Raw genomic sequence first — 16,155 nt, forward strand, 5'->3', positions numbered from 1 at the left:
AAAGAAGTCCGCCCATCAAGATGAAAGAATAAAAGAAATAGGAAATCAGGTGGATCAGGCCCTGCGCGAATTAGACAAAGCACGGGAGGACTTAGGAGAAGCCCAAAGCTCTGGCGCCTCAGTGGAAGCACTGCGGGAAACGCTGGAAGAAAGGGAGGAGGAATACATGAAGCAAAACCAGCGGCTTGCCGACGCGCATAGGAGGGAAGTCGAATTTAAAAATCAAGAAATAAGGGAGTTGGTAGACCAAAGAACCCAAATTCGACGTGAAAGAAATCAAACTCAAAGGGCTCTTAACCTCGCCCTGCAGGAGTTGGATCTAATTAAAGACGATACCGATAACCTACAAACCACCATAGCCGGCTCTTTAGTGGAACGGCGACGGTTAATGGCTGAAATCAATACTAAGGAGGAACAAATCCGGCAAAGAGATCAGGCCATCGAAGACCTGGAGGGGCAAATAGAGCGGCAGCAAGAAGTAATCAATGACCAGGCGCGCCCCGAAGAAGAAAGGGAGGCAGCTCAAAAGGAAACAGAAGATCTAGAGGTGCGCCTTGCGGAATTACGGGCGCAAAAGGAAAACCTGGAAAAGGAGCTGGGGCTTACCACCAAGGAAAAGGTAAAAAGAGCCCTTTTGAAGTATGGCGTTCCACTGGCATTTGCGGTCGCCATTTCAAGCGTAGTAGGAGTTATCCTTAGCTCCCTTAAGGCTACGGGCGCGGGCGTAAAGAAATTAGGCAATGGACTAACGGACTTGGGAAAAAAGATGGCAGCCGGTCTTCCTGGGCTGCTGGGTAGTGTTCTTAGCCTGGCACTTAGGGCCGGCGGTGAATTGTTGAAGTTCGTGGGGAATAACATTTGGATCCTCGTAGTAGCTATTGGAGTGGTACTCCTGAAGAAGATGAAGGCTTAATCTTGTCCTTGTGTATTACTGGTGGCTTATCGTCGTCGGGTGTCCGAGGCGTCCTCGACTGGGGATAAGTAAAGATGGTATTCGCGCCGCCTTGATAATGCGGAACTAGCGGCAGCACACTCATGGTGCTAATGGGCTTATGATTCCAAGTAGCATCCGTTGGAGGATTTTTTGCCGGGGCGGCATTTATCCGAAGGTAGGCAACGTCGTTGGGAAGAACCTGAAGCTTCGCATATTGACAATTGGCTATCATGTGAAAAGTTACCGGCGTTAAGTCTTCTACAGTCGGCGGTGGGGGTTCCGACGAGAAATGAGCTGGGTTCCTATTATTATCTTTTTTTCTGTAGGGTAGTAATGGGCGGTCATTCTCATCAACGATCCTAAACCCGACATTACACGAATACCCCGTCGAAATGCTAATGGTACACATGATCAATCCCAGGCCCCCAACCTCCACCCACAATCCCGTGTCATACCAATGCTGTTCTAAGTAGTCCTTCTCCTCCAGGTAATGGAGAAACCAATCTTCCTTCGCGTGTGGGTTCATATATTTAAAGACTAATCACCGTAAGAGTGCTAATGGTAGCGTGATTGTAGGCTGTATCCCTTTGATTTTCTATGCTATTTACCGTAACCTTTCCCGTATCGTCTACTCTTATCTGCAGCTTTACCTTCCCATGGCAATCGGCGACCATGTGGAAAGTCCAAACCGATAGATTTTCGGCGCTGCCGGGGTTGGGCTCTACGGAGAAATGCGCAGGCTCCCTGTTGTTCGTCTTCACACGCATAGGCTGCAGTACGCCATTCTCATCCAGGAACCTAAAGCCGACGTTGGCGTGACTACTCGTGCCAATGCAAATACTACAAAGGATTAACTTCTTTCCCGAGTAGTTTAAATTCACGGACATCCCGGTGACATCAACCCAAGATGCCTGGGTGTATTTTTTCTCGCCTGCGTAAGTCGTATAGACACAATCTACTCCAGCTACGTAGGGGTTGTTCATCGCCATATATAATAGCTCAGACCAATACTTGCAGCTGCTAAGCCGGCCTTTAGTAAGTTATGGTCATATTCCTCTTCTTTTTTAGGCGCTCGGTATACTTCTTTTGTTAGCTGCACTTTCTTAGGCGGTTGCGTATGGTGCACTTTTTTAGACTGTTCAACAAAGTGCCTTCTAAGAGTGTCAGAGTTCACGTCATTCACCCCAAACTTCATATCCTTAGTAGCTCGTTGAAGTTTGTTGTTGTATCCTACTACAGAACCAGTATTTATAGATAAATTACTAGGCATTAACCAACAACCCGGGGCTACTGCATAGTCCAGTCGGGCCTTAGAATTTTGTATGGCTAGTTGGTAACGCTGTACGCCCTTGCTAATGTCGCCCTCCAAGATTGAACTTTCGAATAAGATCAAGGCTTCGGCTCGCGTTTCTTCTGCGGCGCCGGTATTCCCCACTATGCTGGATCGGGTGTTTACTTGGGCTCCAAGGATAGAATACACGTAAGCTTCTATGCTGCGGTTCAAACGGGCAAGGCCGGCTTTGGTTAGTCCTTTACCTTCTGGGGGTATGAAATTAAAGTATTGCTTCGTTTGCTCGTCGTTGGTAATCTTGATAATCAGTGGATTAGCCCCGGCATACTTACCACCCTCGTCTTTGAACAAAGGTCCATCGCGAACTTGCTTGGTATCTTTAACTGGACCCTCCAACCACCACTACTCATTCTTCAAACGATAGTGGGTTTCTGGGTGGGAAGCCATGGTCCATTGTAAATTCAACGCGTGGACTTCCTTATCACTTAGCTCGTGCCCACCAATCCCCCAATAAGCCCAAATATGCCCCAGCCCATTGTTAGCGCCCGTAGTGCATCGGAAATCCTTCCCTACAACACCAAACTCCTTACAAAGCCTATCATACGCGGGAACGTTGTATTTATTATCTCTTGGATAAAACGTGGCATCTCCCGGCAGCGCAATAACACCCATTTCACGTAGTATTCTTCTGACCGTAAAGTGAAAATGAAACATAAATATCGAATTTTTCATCAAGTTCGCGCTCACACCGCAGCCGCCAGTAGCGCACCAAACTGCAAAGTTCAACTGCTGCAGCCAATAACGCATGTTAGGACCACTTAACCATTCGTGGGCTTCTTTCGCCGTGGTATGATTAATGGGTACGTCTTTGAAGATATCTCGCACCTTTAACGGAAAGGAATGATTGTTAGAGACCCGCATGTTCAACGTTAAGTCCAGGCTTGGGTGTTTATCGAATGACACCGCGGGTATCGGATAAGTACTGGTACCCAGCAATAATTCCTTTGACCAACCGGGTTCAACATGCGTTGGCGCTGGCGTTGGCTTATGCATTGGCGAATGCTTCAGTTGATCGTCTATTTGATTAACCAGCGTAGGCTTCAAATCCTCGTTGCTGTACATCCTGGAGCCGTTGAAGTAAATCCCATCGGGTCTCCTTTTGAACTTACTAGGGTCTGCATGCGGAAACATCTTCCTAAAGGCCCTCCAGTTCCAGTAATCCCGGTTGTCGTGATGTGGCTGCTCCTGTATATCATTCCCAAAAGCGTCGTACATTAGTATATATAATGGATGTTATACCATCAGCACCTCAGTTGTACCCAGATGTTCCCTATACTACACCTAACGAACTAAACGCCGAAAACTTTCGTCTGAATAAAGCGAACTTAATCCTGGCTTACTTGGAAGGGCAGGCAAAACACTATGAAAAAGTTAGAAAAAAGTACGTTAGAGCCCGGAGTACGCTACATAAGATTTCGATAACTTTGGGGTCTATATCTGTTGTGTTAACGGGCTCCGGCGTTGCTACTTCGCTTACTGGGCCGGGAATAATCGTTGGAGTTCCTTTGGCCGGCGTTGGGGCAGCCTGTGGTATTATCTCGGCTGTTGCTACGGGTATTATGAAAAAGCTATCCACGAAAATATCCAAGCATGACACGACAATAGCTCTGTCTAGGGCTAAAGTAAATACTATTACCGACCTTGTCTCAAAGGCTTTGCGTGACAGAAAGATAGACGACGTAGAATTCTCGCTTATTCTGACCGAAGAAGACAAATACGAGAAACTAAAGTCGGACATAAGGAACAAAAAAACAGTCGTAAAAGATCTTTCCGAGGAATCTCGCAAAAAGATCTACCAGGAGGCAAAAGAAGAGCTTCAAAGAAAGCTTGCTCAGTAAACATCTGCTTTGAAAAAAGCAAAACAGGATTCTATTTACATATTGAACGCCGGCTGTCTGGTTCATTTGCAAATTAGTTTCACAAAATATTACGCAGCCTGCATCGTTTTCACAAAATATTACACAAATGTGAAAAAACTTGTGTAAAATCATCTTCTCGGAAGCAAAACAGGATTCTATTTACATATTGAACGCCGGCTGTCTGGTTCATATGCAAATTAGTTTCACAAAATATTACACAGCCTGCATCGTTTTCACAAAATATTACACAAATGTGAAAAAACTTGTGTAAAATCATCTTCTCGGAATCCATTCTAACAGCGGGTGACTGGGGTCTATTTTATAAAATATTTCGTAAATTACGTCAGGATAATAAGGAATATCCTTATTCAGCCGACAAAACATCCACTCGGCTTTTGTCATATCAGAAACCTCAGGAATAGACTTACCGGTAATTTCAGACAAAAGATAGGGAATAGCTTTGTAATATTTCCCTAGTTTTAATTTTTTCAACGTTTTCCGTAGACTTTGTGGGGTTGGCTCTTCTAAATGGTCTATGATTTTCTTCTTTACTTCGTTGTCTAAATATATCGGATGTAAACCTTGGATATGACTCATCCAGTCCCTGAAGTATTTTATTCTCTTATATGGCGTTTTCTTACGACCTCCATTGGCGTAATACTGCTCTCTGGTAGCATTTGGTACGGCATTACGAATATTCTTACCACACTCGTAACACTGTGCTGACGTGTCGTCTTCTATTTGCATTTTCTTACCACAACACCAAAAGGGTTCTGGCTTAGGTATGATAACTTTAGGTCTTAGACAAATTATGCAAAAGTCGTTAACGAACTTCTTACATTCTTCGCACTCCATATATAGACTAACATATTTAAGTGCGCTGTTGCCCTCAACCACACTTGGAGTGGGGGTCGTCCGTAGGTGGATTTTTGACACGGGTCTTGCCCCGTGTTGAGATTGCGCTGGAACCCCCATTCCCTATACTACTTAACGGCGCCATCCACATCAGATTCATCGTCCGTGGTTCTCTGATGCTCTCCGAGCATATCTTCCAAAACTCCAAGGAAAGGAGAGGCAATGCTATGTAAAAGGGAGATATATTTTAAAACCATATATTATAGTTTCTTACCACGAACAGTGATAAAGCAATATTGTTCTTCCAATATATCCAGTAAACAGTGTATGGGACTTTGAAAATTCATTATCTTTAAGGTAGCTCCATATAGTTAAAAGGCTTTTGAGGTACATGTTACATATTGCTGTATTAAAAAAAAAAAAAATGTTTTGGCCCGTTTTTGCGCATTGTATTAATATTAGTAAATCAAGGTTTCAGTTTTTACAAAAAAATATCACATGACGGGTCGCCATAGCAACGTAACGTTAGTCTTAATTGAGGCTTTTTTGTAATAAAAAAAATTAAAGCTCGAGTTTTTCGCGGTTAATTTTGAAATCATACTACTTATTTCATCATTTGACACCGCGACTTAAGTATCCCAACGAAAGAACCTTGAATTTAACGCAATTTCTGTCTTTTCATAATTAAAAACATTCTGTCTTTTCACAATTAAAAACATTCTGTCGTTAGAACTCGCTACACATTTTGCAAGCTAATTGCTTTTGATATCGAAAAAACACTGTAAAAATTTCAAGACATTTTACCGCCAAATTTCAAAATAAAAGTAATTTTACGACATTTTTTGAAACTGCTTGGCGCACCGCCATCTTTATTTTGTTTTTCGTGGCTTTAAAAGCTCGCGCCATCATAAAACTCGTTAATATTTCCCTTGCGGTAAAAATTAACTATATGGAGCTACCTTAAGCGATATTCATGCTATTCATCATTTTGTGTTTCTATTGTATCATGTGCGGTATTCCTTAAAAGATTGTTTGAAAATTTCGATCAAAAAAGTGTGTGCTTTCATTTTGATACGAGGAAATTAATATGCGTAACTTACTCAACATTGAAGTTATCCAGATACTTAGGGAAAGCATTCCTTTTATTGCGACAGAAATCGCAACGATCGCCACAGCGCCAGCACTTAGGGAAGTACCGTGTCTTCACCCTGTCTGCGTCCTCAAAATATTTGTCCTTCTTCAACAGCAACAGCTTCGGCACTTCGGGATTGTCGCTCTCCTTTATTTCGCCTTTACTTTTCAGCGTCTTCATTCTGGAAGACACCAAAGTAAGGAGCTCTTTTGATGGGGCAGATCCTGGTTCCCAACCACCAAATCTTATGGCAGCAACTTCTTCGTAAACTTGTAGCGTTACGGGGCTTGAGCACTGAAGAAGGCGACCAAAAAACGCACACACACCTTCGATCACCGGATCGCCTCGAACCTTGTGATATGACCGTAGGCCAGACTGACAAGCAAACGAAAAAATTGCCAAATCTAGTAAGTCTGTGATAGCTTCTGAAACCTTCTTCTTAGATGATGTCGATTGACAAGCAGCTTGATCTGAATTGGAAGCCATCACAACAACACAAAACTGTAAAAAAATTTTAAAAAGTTCAAAATCGTAACCGCGTGTGCGGTTACATCAGTGATGTAAGATGAATAAAATATTAGACGTACAGCGTTCTGATTGGTTAAGAGATGATTCGTTCAGTCTCGCGCCGAAGTTAAGTCATCACGTGTAAATATTATCGAGCGTGTTAGATCCCAAAAGTATACGTCTAGAACCACAGAAGCAATCATAAAGTCGAATATATACTAGTATTTCTCAACTCAGAAGGTAAGGACCGCTTTAACTTGGAGCGCATCAAAGGTATTCAAAGACATGGATGAATTTTTTTTGTTATGCCTAAGTCTATAACAACGATGAAAGGTTAATGGTTTGATGATGTTGCGACGAGCACATTGAACCACTATTGAGCTCCCTGTTTGATCCGGTGAGCCAAAAATAATAAAAAAAGGGTTATTTTTTTCGCGACTAAGCTGTCCAGAAAGCAATCCAGCAAGCTATGTTCATATTGCGCGGCAGTCGAAGATCATCTGCACTACATCTCACAGTAGGAGGGTTGCATGGAATAAAACCGCACCACTCCTGTATATAAGCGCACTTTAATAACTTTAACAAAATAAATAAATAAAAACGCCGCCGAGCGTAACAAACTAATGGTACGTTTACGGTGGCATTTCGTTTGCGATTGTTTTTCCAAATTTGGCCTAATTTAGCACTAAGTACTGGTTTAAACATGTATACGTATGCAAACCTTTTTTTACATTTCGAATAATAGATATCTTTTCATTACAGATTTCTCCCTTGCAACTACCTACCACTTTCCTCCCGAGTTAATAGGAAGACATGCCCCGAAGCAATCCTTTGGCATTTCTGAGGCCGCTATACGACATTGCTGTATGGCAATTTCTTATAATGTCAGGCTGTGCACGAGGAGAGAAGATCACTTTTACTTGGAAGGTGCATGAAGTCATTGCAAATTTTGTTTGCAAACTCGTTGAAATGCCAGCATTTCAGCATATTCAGCAAGCACTGCAAGAAGATGCTGCTAGAAAAGCAATGGGTAGCTGGTCCCTTGGGGATAGAGCGACCAAGCAATTGGTAGATTGGTGCCAAGACCAATGGAGAAGGAAAAACTTTTCCTTTCCTGAAAAAGACAATTCATACACAGCTCCACCAGCCACAATGCCCTGGTATGAAAATATACCTGTTTGTCATAAATGTGGCACGCCTTGTCCAAAATGCAGAGAGGCCCTTGGAATGGAAGTTCCAGAGGAGATGCCAACCCTCCGTGCAATACTTCGTTTAGGCGATAAAAAAAAAGTGGCAGATGAAGAAATAGCTGCTGGTGAAGATGTCCCAACCCCAATATCAAAGAGACTTCGAACAAGAAAATAGAATTTTTAAGTTAAGGTTATTCTGCGAGCAACAGTAACCTATGTTTGAAATGTTGTCATTATAACGTCCTACATATACAGTATGTATACGTTCTGATCTAATATATACATGATCATGATTATTTTGTATTTGATTATTATTACCATTTAGTTATTAAGATTATAATCTAGTTTTTTTTCCTAAGATCCATAGCTATATATATATATATTTTTCCCTCGTATGATATACCTTTTAGCTAATGTTCTATGCTTTAGCAATACCTGTAATTTTGTAAACTTTGAAACCCTCATTGTTTTTAGAGGTGACACTTCTAACGGAAATGTTCTATGCTTTAGCAATACCTGTAATTTTGTAAACTTTGAAACCCTCATTGTTTTTAGAGGTGACACTTCTAACGGAAATGACTCATTGCAAAGCAATGAATAACCATGGGCATACATATAATAAGAAACAAGATTCCATTACCGTTACCGTTTCATAGATGAAAGAACATTTGAACTTTCATCAAAAACAGTATGATGTATTCAGTTTACTTAATATAAGTGTTCACTTCGTTTTATCGCCAGTTTTAAAAAGTAGGGTAGCTCTTTGTCTCACTTCAAGTAACATCGGTATCTTGATAATAAAGCTACTGATGCTGTGTATTGTCACTCTTTTGACACTTGTATTCATGCCGTCTTTTTGTCAAGGGACGATAACTATGAGATGCTAAATAAAAAAGTTGGTAATAAGATTTTCCAAAAAGTAATTCTCTCGTGTGTGTGTGTGTGTTTTTTTTAAATGTTTGACAATACTTGTAGCATTTACTGGTAAGAAAAAGATCGAAAAAAATAATAATAATAATAAGACGCACAAGTCGAATGTCATCAGAGTTATCATTGACTCCGACGAAGGACTAACGTCCGAAACGTCAGTTACTCTTGTTCTTATTACGGAGAAAAGATTATCTACCACGACACCTTTGTTTTAACTTTAATATCACCGACGCAGTCTAAACTAGTTATAATACTAGTCGTCATCTGTTATCAGAGTAGTCTTTGCATCATCACTTGAATTATTCACAACACCTAATCACCGATAGAATTGGGAGGTGTAGAGTACCTTTTTTAATCCAGTTTCACCACGCGCGGTGTTCTTGACTTGCCAGAAAAATGGATTCAGAGGACGCAAACACAGAATCAGATGTAAGTAAAGTAACTTAACATTATTCCGCTACAAGGTCGTGGCAATTTCATAAAAAAGTTAATCTTTATTTATTGCCATAAATGTCTTAGTACATGTATTTATTTTCTTCTTTTTGGCGCTGCTCTCTGTGATGTTTTAGTCTATCTAACGGGTTTCTCGTGTAGCAACCGCCAAATGATTGTTTGCGCAATATCATACGATTGTGGTTCTAATAACTTATGTTCTAACTGTAACAAGACGAATTGGAAGAATCTCAACGCTTTTTAATGTCACGAAACCACGCTCACCACTAAACACTCTCACGGCCAAAAAAAACTCTCACCCCCTTCCTCGCAAAGCATCATGGTTATAAAGGAAGCCCAAAAAGCATTATTACAATCCCTCTGGAGGAAAACCACGGGGTCCTCCCCTGGGTGTTTCCTCCATATAAACACATGATCAATAACAGTAACAAAAATGTAAACAAGGATAAGTGTCAACTTCATATTAAAGTTCTTTAAAATGTTCAAATGTTTATGTTTTGCTGTGCCCACTACGTAGTCTTGATGGTAGAACATTCTCTTGGTTGATGTGGGCCTCTCTGTTCTTCTTAGTCCTCTTCCCATCATCAGGTACTTTGTCTGCAACAGGGGGTCCCTCCCCTGGTTCTTGAGTGCACTCTTGCTCTGGATCACCATCTCCACTGTCTTCGGTGTCTTCAGTAGTTAATGAGGGAATGGTTGGAGGTGCAGGTGATGTCAGATTATCCTGAACTGTACTTTGTAGAGGTGCTGGTCCAAAATAGGGTCTTAGTTGGTTGCTGTGGACCCACTTCCTCTTGCCATTCACATTGATTTGGTAGGCCACCGAGGAAGCCTTGTATGTTATTCTGTAAGGACCGTTCCAGCATGTGAGAAACTTCTTTCTTTGCTTCTTTCTGTTCAGGAACTGGAAATAGTAAACTTTATCACCAACTTCATATTCTTTGCTAGTAGCCTTCCTGTCATAAATGTTCTTGTTAACTCTGGCAGTTGCTTCAATGTTCTCCCTCACAAAGGCAAATGTATGTCTAAGATTCTCTTGTAGTTCAATTACATAAGAATACTCAGAGTCATATCCACCAGCAGTTTCAGGATATGCAAAGACTAAGTGGTGTGGTAGTATCATTCGACGACCAGTCATTACTTCATGCGGTGACACTCCTGTAGAGCCATGAGGTGTTGACCTCAAGGCCATTAGTATTAATGGCAAAGTCAAGTCCCAATCCCTTCCAACTCCTTCTACATACTTCTTTAGTACTTCCATTATGGTCTTGTTTGCTCTTTCAACTGCTCCTCCAGACTCGGGGTGCCATGATATGTGAAAATTCTGTTTGATTTCAAGCATTTTACAAAGTTCTTGTACAATTTTACCCGTAAAATGAGTACCTTGGTCTGATGACAGCTTGGTAGGTAGTCCCCATCTACTGAAGACGTGATGAACTAGCATTCTTGCAACTGTCTCTGCTTCCATATTCCTTGTGGGGAGAGCTTCTACATATTTAGAGAACAAATCAACAAGTACTAAACAATACTCATTTCCTCTGGGGCTTTTAACAAGTGGTCCAACAAAGTCAATCATCACATGACTCCATGGTGACTTAGCAAGTCTGGGACGTAAAGGTGACTTATACATGCACTTCTTGGGAAGATGCTTACAGCAAGTCATGCAGCGTTGTACATAATCCTTAATGTCCTTATACATATTAATCCAGTACGCAGATTGAGCTGCAATAGTATAAGTGTTATCAATTCCTCTGTGACCTGAAGTGGGGTGGTCGTGAATATGCCACATATAAAGATCTCGGTAGCATTTTGGTATCACAACATATTTATGCTTGCAACCCTCTTGATCTTTGATGAACATCAATAATCCTCTTTCGACTGTGAAGGAATCTTTCCTGTTATGCATCAACCTCAGTTCTCTATTGTTCTTAAGAATCTCAGATGAGAGTTCTTGAACTTTACCCTCTATTAACTCTTTCAGAGGACCAATGTCTGGATCCTTATTCTGTGCCTGTACAAGGTCCTCACTGGGTTCTTCTGGATATAGGTCATATGTACTAGCATTGATTGGGATACCTGTGTCGTTGTCACTTGTGATTCTTTGGTTGTCCAGGTTGTGATTCTGACGTCCTTCAAAGGTTACAGTCATCACATTTTGGAATTTATCTGGAATGAGTGCTGGATCTAATTCCCACTTCTGTCCATCTTTAGCTCCTTCCTTAGCAAGACTGTCAGCATGGTCATTTCCTTCTTTATCTTGTCCAACCTCTTGCGAGTGGCCTTTCACCTTTTTCCAGTAAACATCAATCTGTGATTGTGTGACCAATGATTCAATTGTTGAAATGATAGCAGCATTTTTCACTTGTTTTCCTTTACTGTTTAGCATTCCACATTGTCTCCATCTTGGTAAATATTCTAAGAATGTCTTGGCAACATACTCAGAGTCTGTACACACAACAATTTCTTCAAGATTAAATTCAATGGCTTGTATTAGTGCAATTAAAACAGCTGATAGTTCTGCATACTGTGATGTCTGGTTTCCAAGATGATATCCTTGACTGAATTGGGACAACTCAGGCCAATAAACTCCTGCACCTGCTCTAATTTTTTGATTTTCGTCCGTAAATGAACATCCATCAGCATACACACATTTCATGTTTGCACAAAGTTCTGAGTCCCATTTATGATGTCTTAATGTGTCTATATCATTGGGTTCTGAACTACAATCATGCAATGTTGCCAAGCCCTCAACATGTTTCATATTGAGGGTTTTCTTATATTGTACTTCGAATGACTGACCTTGCAAGACAAGGGCCCATTTTCCAACACGAGTAGACAGTTGATTGTTCTTGTTAGCTAGAAATGTTACTGGATGATGCGAAGTCTTCACAATGGCATGGTGGCCACACAAGTATGGTTTAAAGTGTAAGATTGCCCACGTAGTTGCCAAACAATGCTTCTCACACTCACTGTACAGTTTCTCTGCAGGTGACAAGCTTTTGCTTGCATACACAATAACTCTGAGTTTGTCTCCTTGCATTTGTGACAGGACAGCACTCATGGCTTCAGTTGAACATGTAGACTCGACAATGAACTCGGCTCCCTCAAAGAACTGTGGGTAACCCAGTATAGGTGCTTGACAAAGGCTCGACTTAAGTTTGTTTAATGCTGTCTGTTCATTGATTCCAAACTCCCATTCTACATTCTTTCGAAGAAGTCTTGTCAATGGTTCAGCTATTTTAGCATAGTCCTTTATGAATCTTCTATAGAAATTAAGTGTTCCTAAAATACTGCGCAGTTGTGACTGATTCTTGGGATCAGGTAAGTTCTGTATTACCTGAGTCTTCTTTGCCTGTGGTGACATTCCCTCTGATGATAAGTGGTAACCCATATAATCCACTGATGACCTTGCAAACTGACATTTACGAAGAGGGACTTTAACACCTGCTTTAGAAAACTGTTCAAACACATATCTTAGTTGACTTAAGTGTTCTTCCCAGTCATCACTGTTAGCTAAAACATCATCAACAAACAATGACAAGTGTCTATCTCTAACATCTGGAAGTACTTTATGTAAGAAAATGTTCCATTCAGCAGGGCTATTGACATAGCCAAAAGGTAGGCGCGTCCACGTATACTGTGCACCATCAAAGGTGAAAGCTAACTTATGTTGATCATCTCCTTTTACTGGTATAGTCCAAAATCCATTTGCAACATCAAGTGTAGTGAAGTATTTTGAACTCTTCAACCGTGACAGTGAATAGTCTATATCTCCCATAGGCCATCTAGATATAGGTACTTTACGATTAAGATTCCTGAAATCTATGCACATTCGCCATGTGCCATTTGGTTTTAGAACAGGCCACACTGGTGAATTGTAGGTACTATTACAAGGTCTTATAATGTCATTAGATTCCAGTTCTGCAATTATCTTCTTTAAACTATCATAAGCAGCCCATGGGATCTTATATTGCTTAGTATATATGGGATCCCCTGCATTGTTAATGGGAATTTCAACTTCATGTAGGTTTGTACTTCCAACATCATTCTTGCCTTTAGTAAATGTACCTTTGAACTCTGATAATATATTCAATAATTGTTCTTTCTGACCTTCATCTGCTGCATCTGCATTTTCCACTGCATCTTTTATTTGCTCATCGATGTTAGCTTCCGCTGAATTTAAACCAATCTCCATCTGTTCCTCAGCTTTCTCTACTTCACCATTATAGTTTGGAGAATGTGTAACAACATTAATCATCTTCTCTGTTGAATCAAGACCTTTTAATGTCACTGTTAATCCGGTCTGGTCCGAGAGACAACTTTCAATATCTTCGCTCCTCAGTGGTCTGTCCTGAATCATCAACCTCTTTACATGGAAAGTACCAGTGTCATGTCTTACGTTTAGCCATTCTGGTACATCTTCGCAATCATTGGGAACCTGCACAGTATCTTGCTTTCCTAAGGGCTTGTCTCCGATAATCATTATACTTGTGTCAAACGTGGGAGTGTCAATAGCTACTACTTTGCCAATCCTCTTGCCTCGGTGAAGAATAATGTCTCTATGTTGTGTGTTTCTAACATAAATCCAAAACCATTGTTTGCTAGTAGACACAACACAGTCTATAATCTCTAGTCCCATTTCATAAAGACACACCGTACCTTGTATTGTCCCATCCTTTCCATTGATGTCTTGATTCTTAGCGACTCTCATCTTAATGCGCTGGGCCTCAGTCAACTTAGGGACAGTTATAGTCTCCAGTACTTCCACGTCACATACTTGGGGGACAACTTGAACAGTGTTAATTCCTTTCCATCCTTGAGCAAACTGTGCAACATCCTTTGTACAACTTCTAAGAACACCATTGAATAGATCAATGACACAACATAATCTCCACAAAATGTCAGCCCCTACCAACAAAGGGGTGTTTACATCACATACATAGACTGGGTGCCTGATCACCCGAGTTCCAAATTTCAGATTGAGCCAACATCTACCATATGTTTTGACTCTTCCATTACTTGCGTTGTACAACTTTGCACATCCATCAATCAGCTTTAGGCATGGATTCTTTAACAACAACTGCTCAAAAAGTTCCCTTGTTATGATAGTGGCTTCTGCTCCTAAGTCTAAGGGTGCCAACACATCTGTACCTGTTTCTATGGTAACAGTGAAATGAGGACAGCCTCCCTCTCGCTGAAATGTCAAAACTCCCAGAACGTCATCAGATACACAGTCACTATTTTCGATTAAATTCACTTCTGGTGAAGATTCCATGCCTTTTCCATTTAACCCATCTACATCTAGGCTTCTAGCATGAATTGTCTCCGGTAGACTCTCATCAGCATTCAGTGTTCCTTCAGGCTTTTCACCATCTGCGTCATTACTACTAGACTCATCAATACTAGACTGTACTTCCATGTCAGGGTTAGTTCCATTAGACATATTATCCTCATCTGCTTGTACGTCACTTATCTTGTCACTTACTTCATGTGTCTGATTAGTTTCAGGATGTTTCTCTTCAACAACTGTGGGAGCCACATGTATCTCCTCCCTTCACTGTCCAGATGAGGTTGAAACTTGTTCCTTTGTTACAGGTGCTTGGGGCTTAGGGGGTGCTCTCTGTCGCTCATATCCATCAATTATCTGCTTTAGATAATCCATAAATCCATCTTGCTGAGCTTGAGCAGTAGGTAATTCAACTCTTGGATTTTGAACGGCTGGAGTTGGTATCCCTGTGGTTGATCCATTAGATGTTTTTCCATCACTTCTCTGACAGTCTCTAGCATAGTGTCCTGCTTCTCCGCAGCGAAAACAATCACCTTTCCTCTGTCTCTTGAAACTGTCTCTGGGGTTTGACCAAGTCTTTCTACTTCCACTTCCTCCCTCCAAGTTAAGGCTTGCTCTGTCCTTCACCTCGCACACTTGGAGCTCCTTGGGGCGTGATCGCTTGTGATAGAAGATCTCTGCCTTTGCAACGAGATCATCCAGATTATTGAGGGCTAAAGCCTCAAGCTGTTGACGAATGTGAGGTTGGAGGCCATCCACAAATGCAAGTCTTAGCTGAACATCATCTCTTTCTCGAAATCCAAAAGCTCTTGTTGATAGTCGTTTTAGTCTGCGAAGAAATTCACTGGGTGTTTCTGTTGGTTTTTGCCTGCCTTCTTTACCTCGCAGGGCCTCAATTGCAGCCTCTTGACAGGAGAATCTGCCGAAATCTTTTTCCAACTGTCCACAAAGTTTGTCAAAGTCACTTCGTATCTCTGGTGAATAACTCTGTATCTGCATACTGGCAGTACCCTCAACAACCATCTTTACTATAGCTAGCTTTTCATCATCACTGTAGGGTGGTTGTCTCACTGATAACTTACTTTTTAAGGTGGCTATAAACTCTTCAATGCCTGCATTTGGTCGTATTTCAGGGTTGAAGGGCGTTAAATTTTTACAGATCTTTGACCAATCGGAGGGAAGTCCCTTCCCCACACATGTAGGAGTTGGAGTTGTCCTTTGACACTTATCTGTCGGGCCCTTTGAAGGTTGTGATGGCGATAATTGCTCGAGTTTCGTCTCCAGGTCTTCGATCTTCGTATTTTTCTCTCTTAATTCTGCAACAAGCTCCAAATTCTTTTTGTTTGCGGTGGACAGGTCTTCTTTCGCTTGTTCCAAGCCTTCACTGATCGATTCTTTCTCTCTTGTAAGTTTCGTAGTGTTTTCTTCGAGTTGATTTTCAAGAGACTGGCGGGTCTGAACTAACTCCTCGTTTTCCTTACAGGCTGCATCAATCTCTTCGCCTAAAGAATCGCACAATGTCTTCAAGTAACTACATTTTCCTTTAGAATGATGTACTACAGCGATACAAAGAGCCGAGAAATTGCTGACGGCTTGCAAAACTTCATCGGACGTTTTGGTTTCATCGAAGTTAGCGATTGATTCTCTCTCGGTCTCC

General features: G+C 41.3%; 1 protein-coding gene across 1 annotated transcript; it reads right to left on the reverse strand.

The window, feature by feature from the left end:
• Positions 1-5,127: 5,127 nt before the first annotated feature.
• On the reverse strand, positions 5,128-6,617 carry LOC148906228 (uncharacterized). The gene is made up of 2 exons (XM_089039430.1): positions 6,100-6,617; positions 5,128-5,224 (listed from the first exon to the last, which is right to left on the reverse strand). The coding sequence occupies exons 1-2, from the start codon at positions 6,615-6,617 to the stop codon at positions 5,128-5,130; spliced, it is 615 nt and encodes a 204-aa protein (XP_088895556.1).
• Positions 6,618-16,155: the final 9,538 nt, after the last annotated feature.

This window comes from Actinia tenebrosa, unplaced genomic scaffold, assembly GCF_029948245.1.
Source record: "Actinia tenebrosa isolate PJP-AT-01 unplaced genomic scaffold, QUT_ActTen_1.0 PGA_scaffold6__47_contigs__length_16458017, whole genome shotgun sequence".
Classification (NCBI taxonomy): Eukaryota; Metazoa; Cnidaria; class Anthozoa; order Actiniaria; family Actiniidae; genus Actinia; species Actinia tenebrosa.

Excerpts from the sequence above, each read along its gene's own strand:
- LOC148906228 (XM_089039430.1), bottom strand. The coding sequence starts at position 6,617 with ATGGCTTCCAATTCAGATCAAGCTGCTTGTCAATCGACATCATCTAAG. Across the intron at positions 5,225-6,099 it reads CTGGATAACTTCAATGTTGA|CATTGCCTCTCCTTTCCTTG; the intron begins GTAAGTTACGCA and ends CCTTTTACATAG.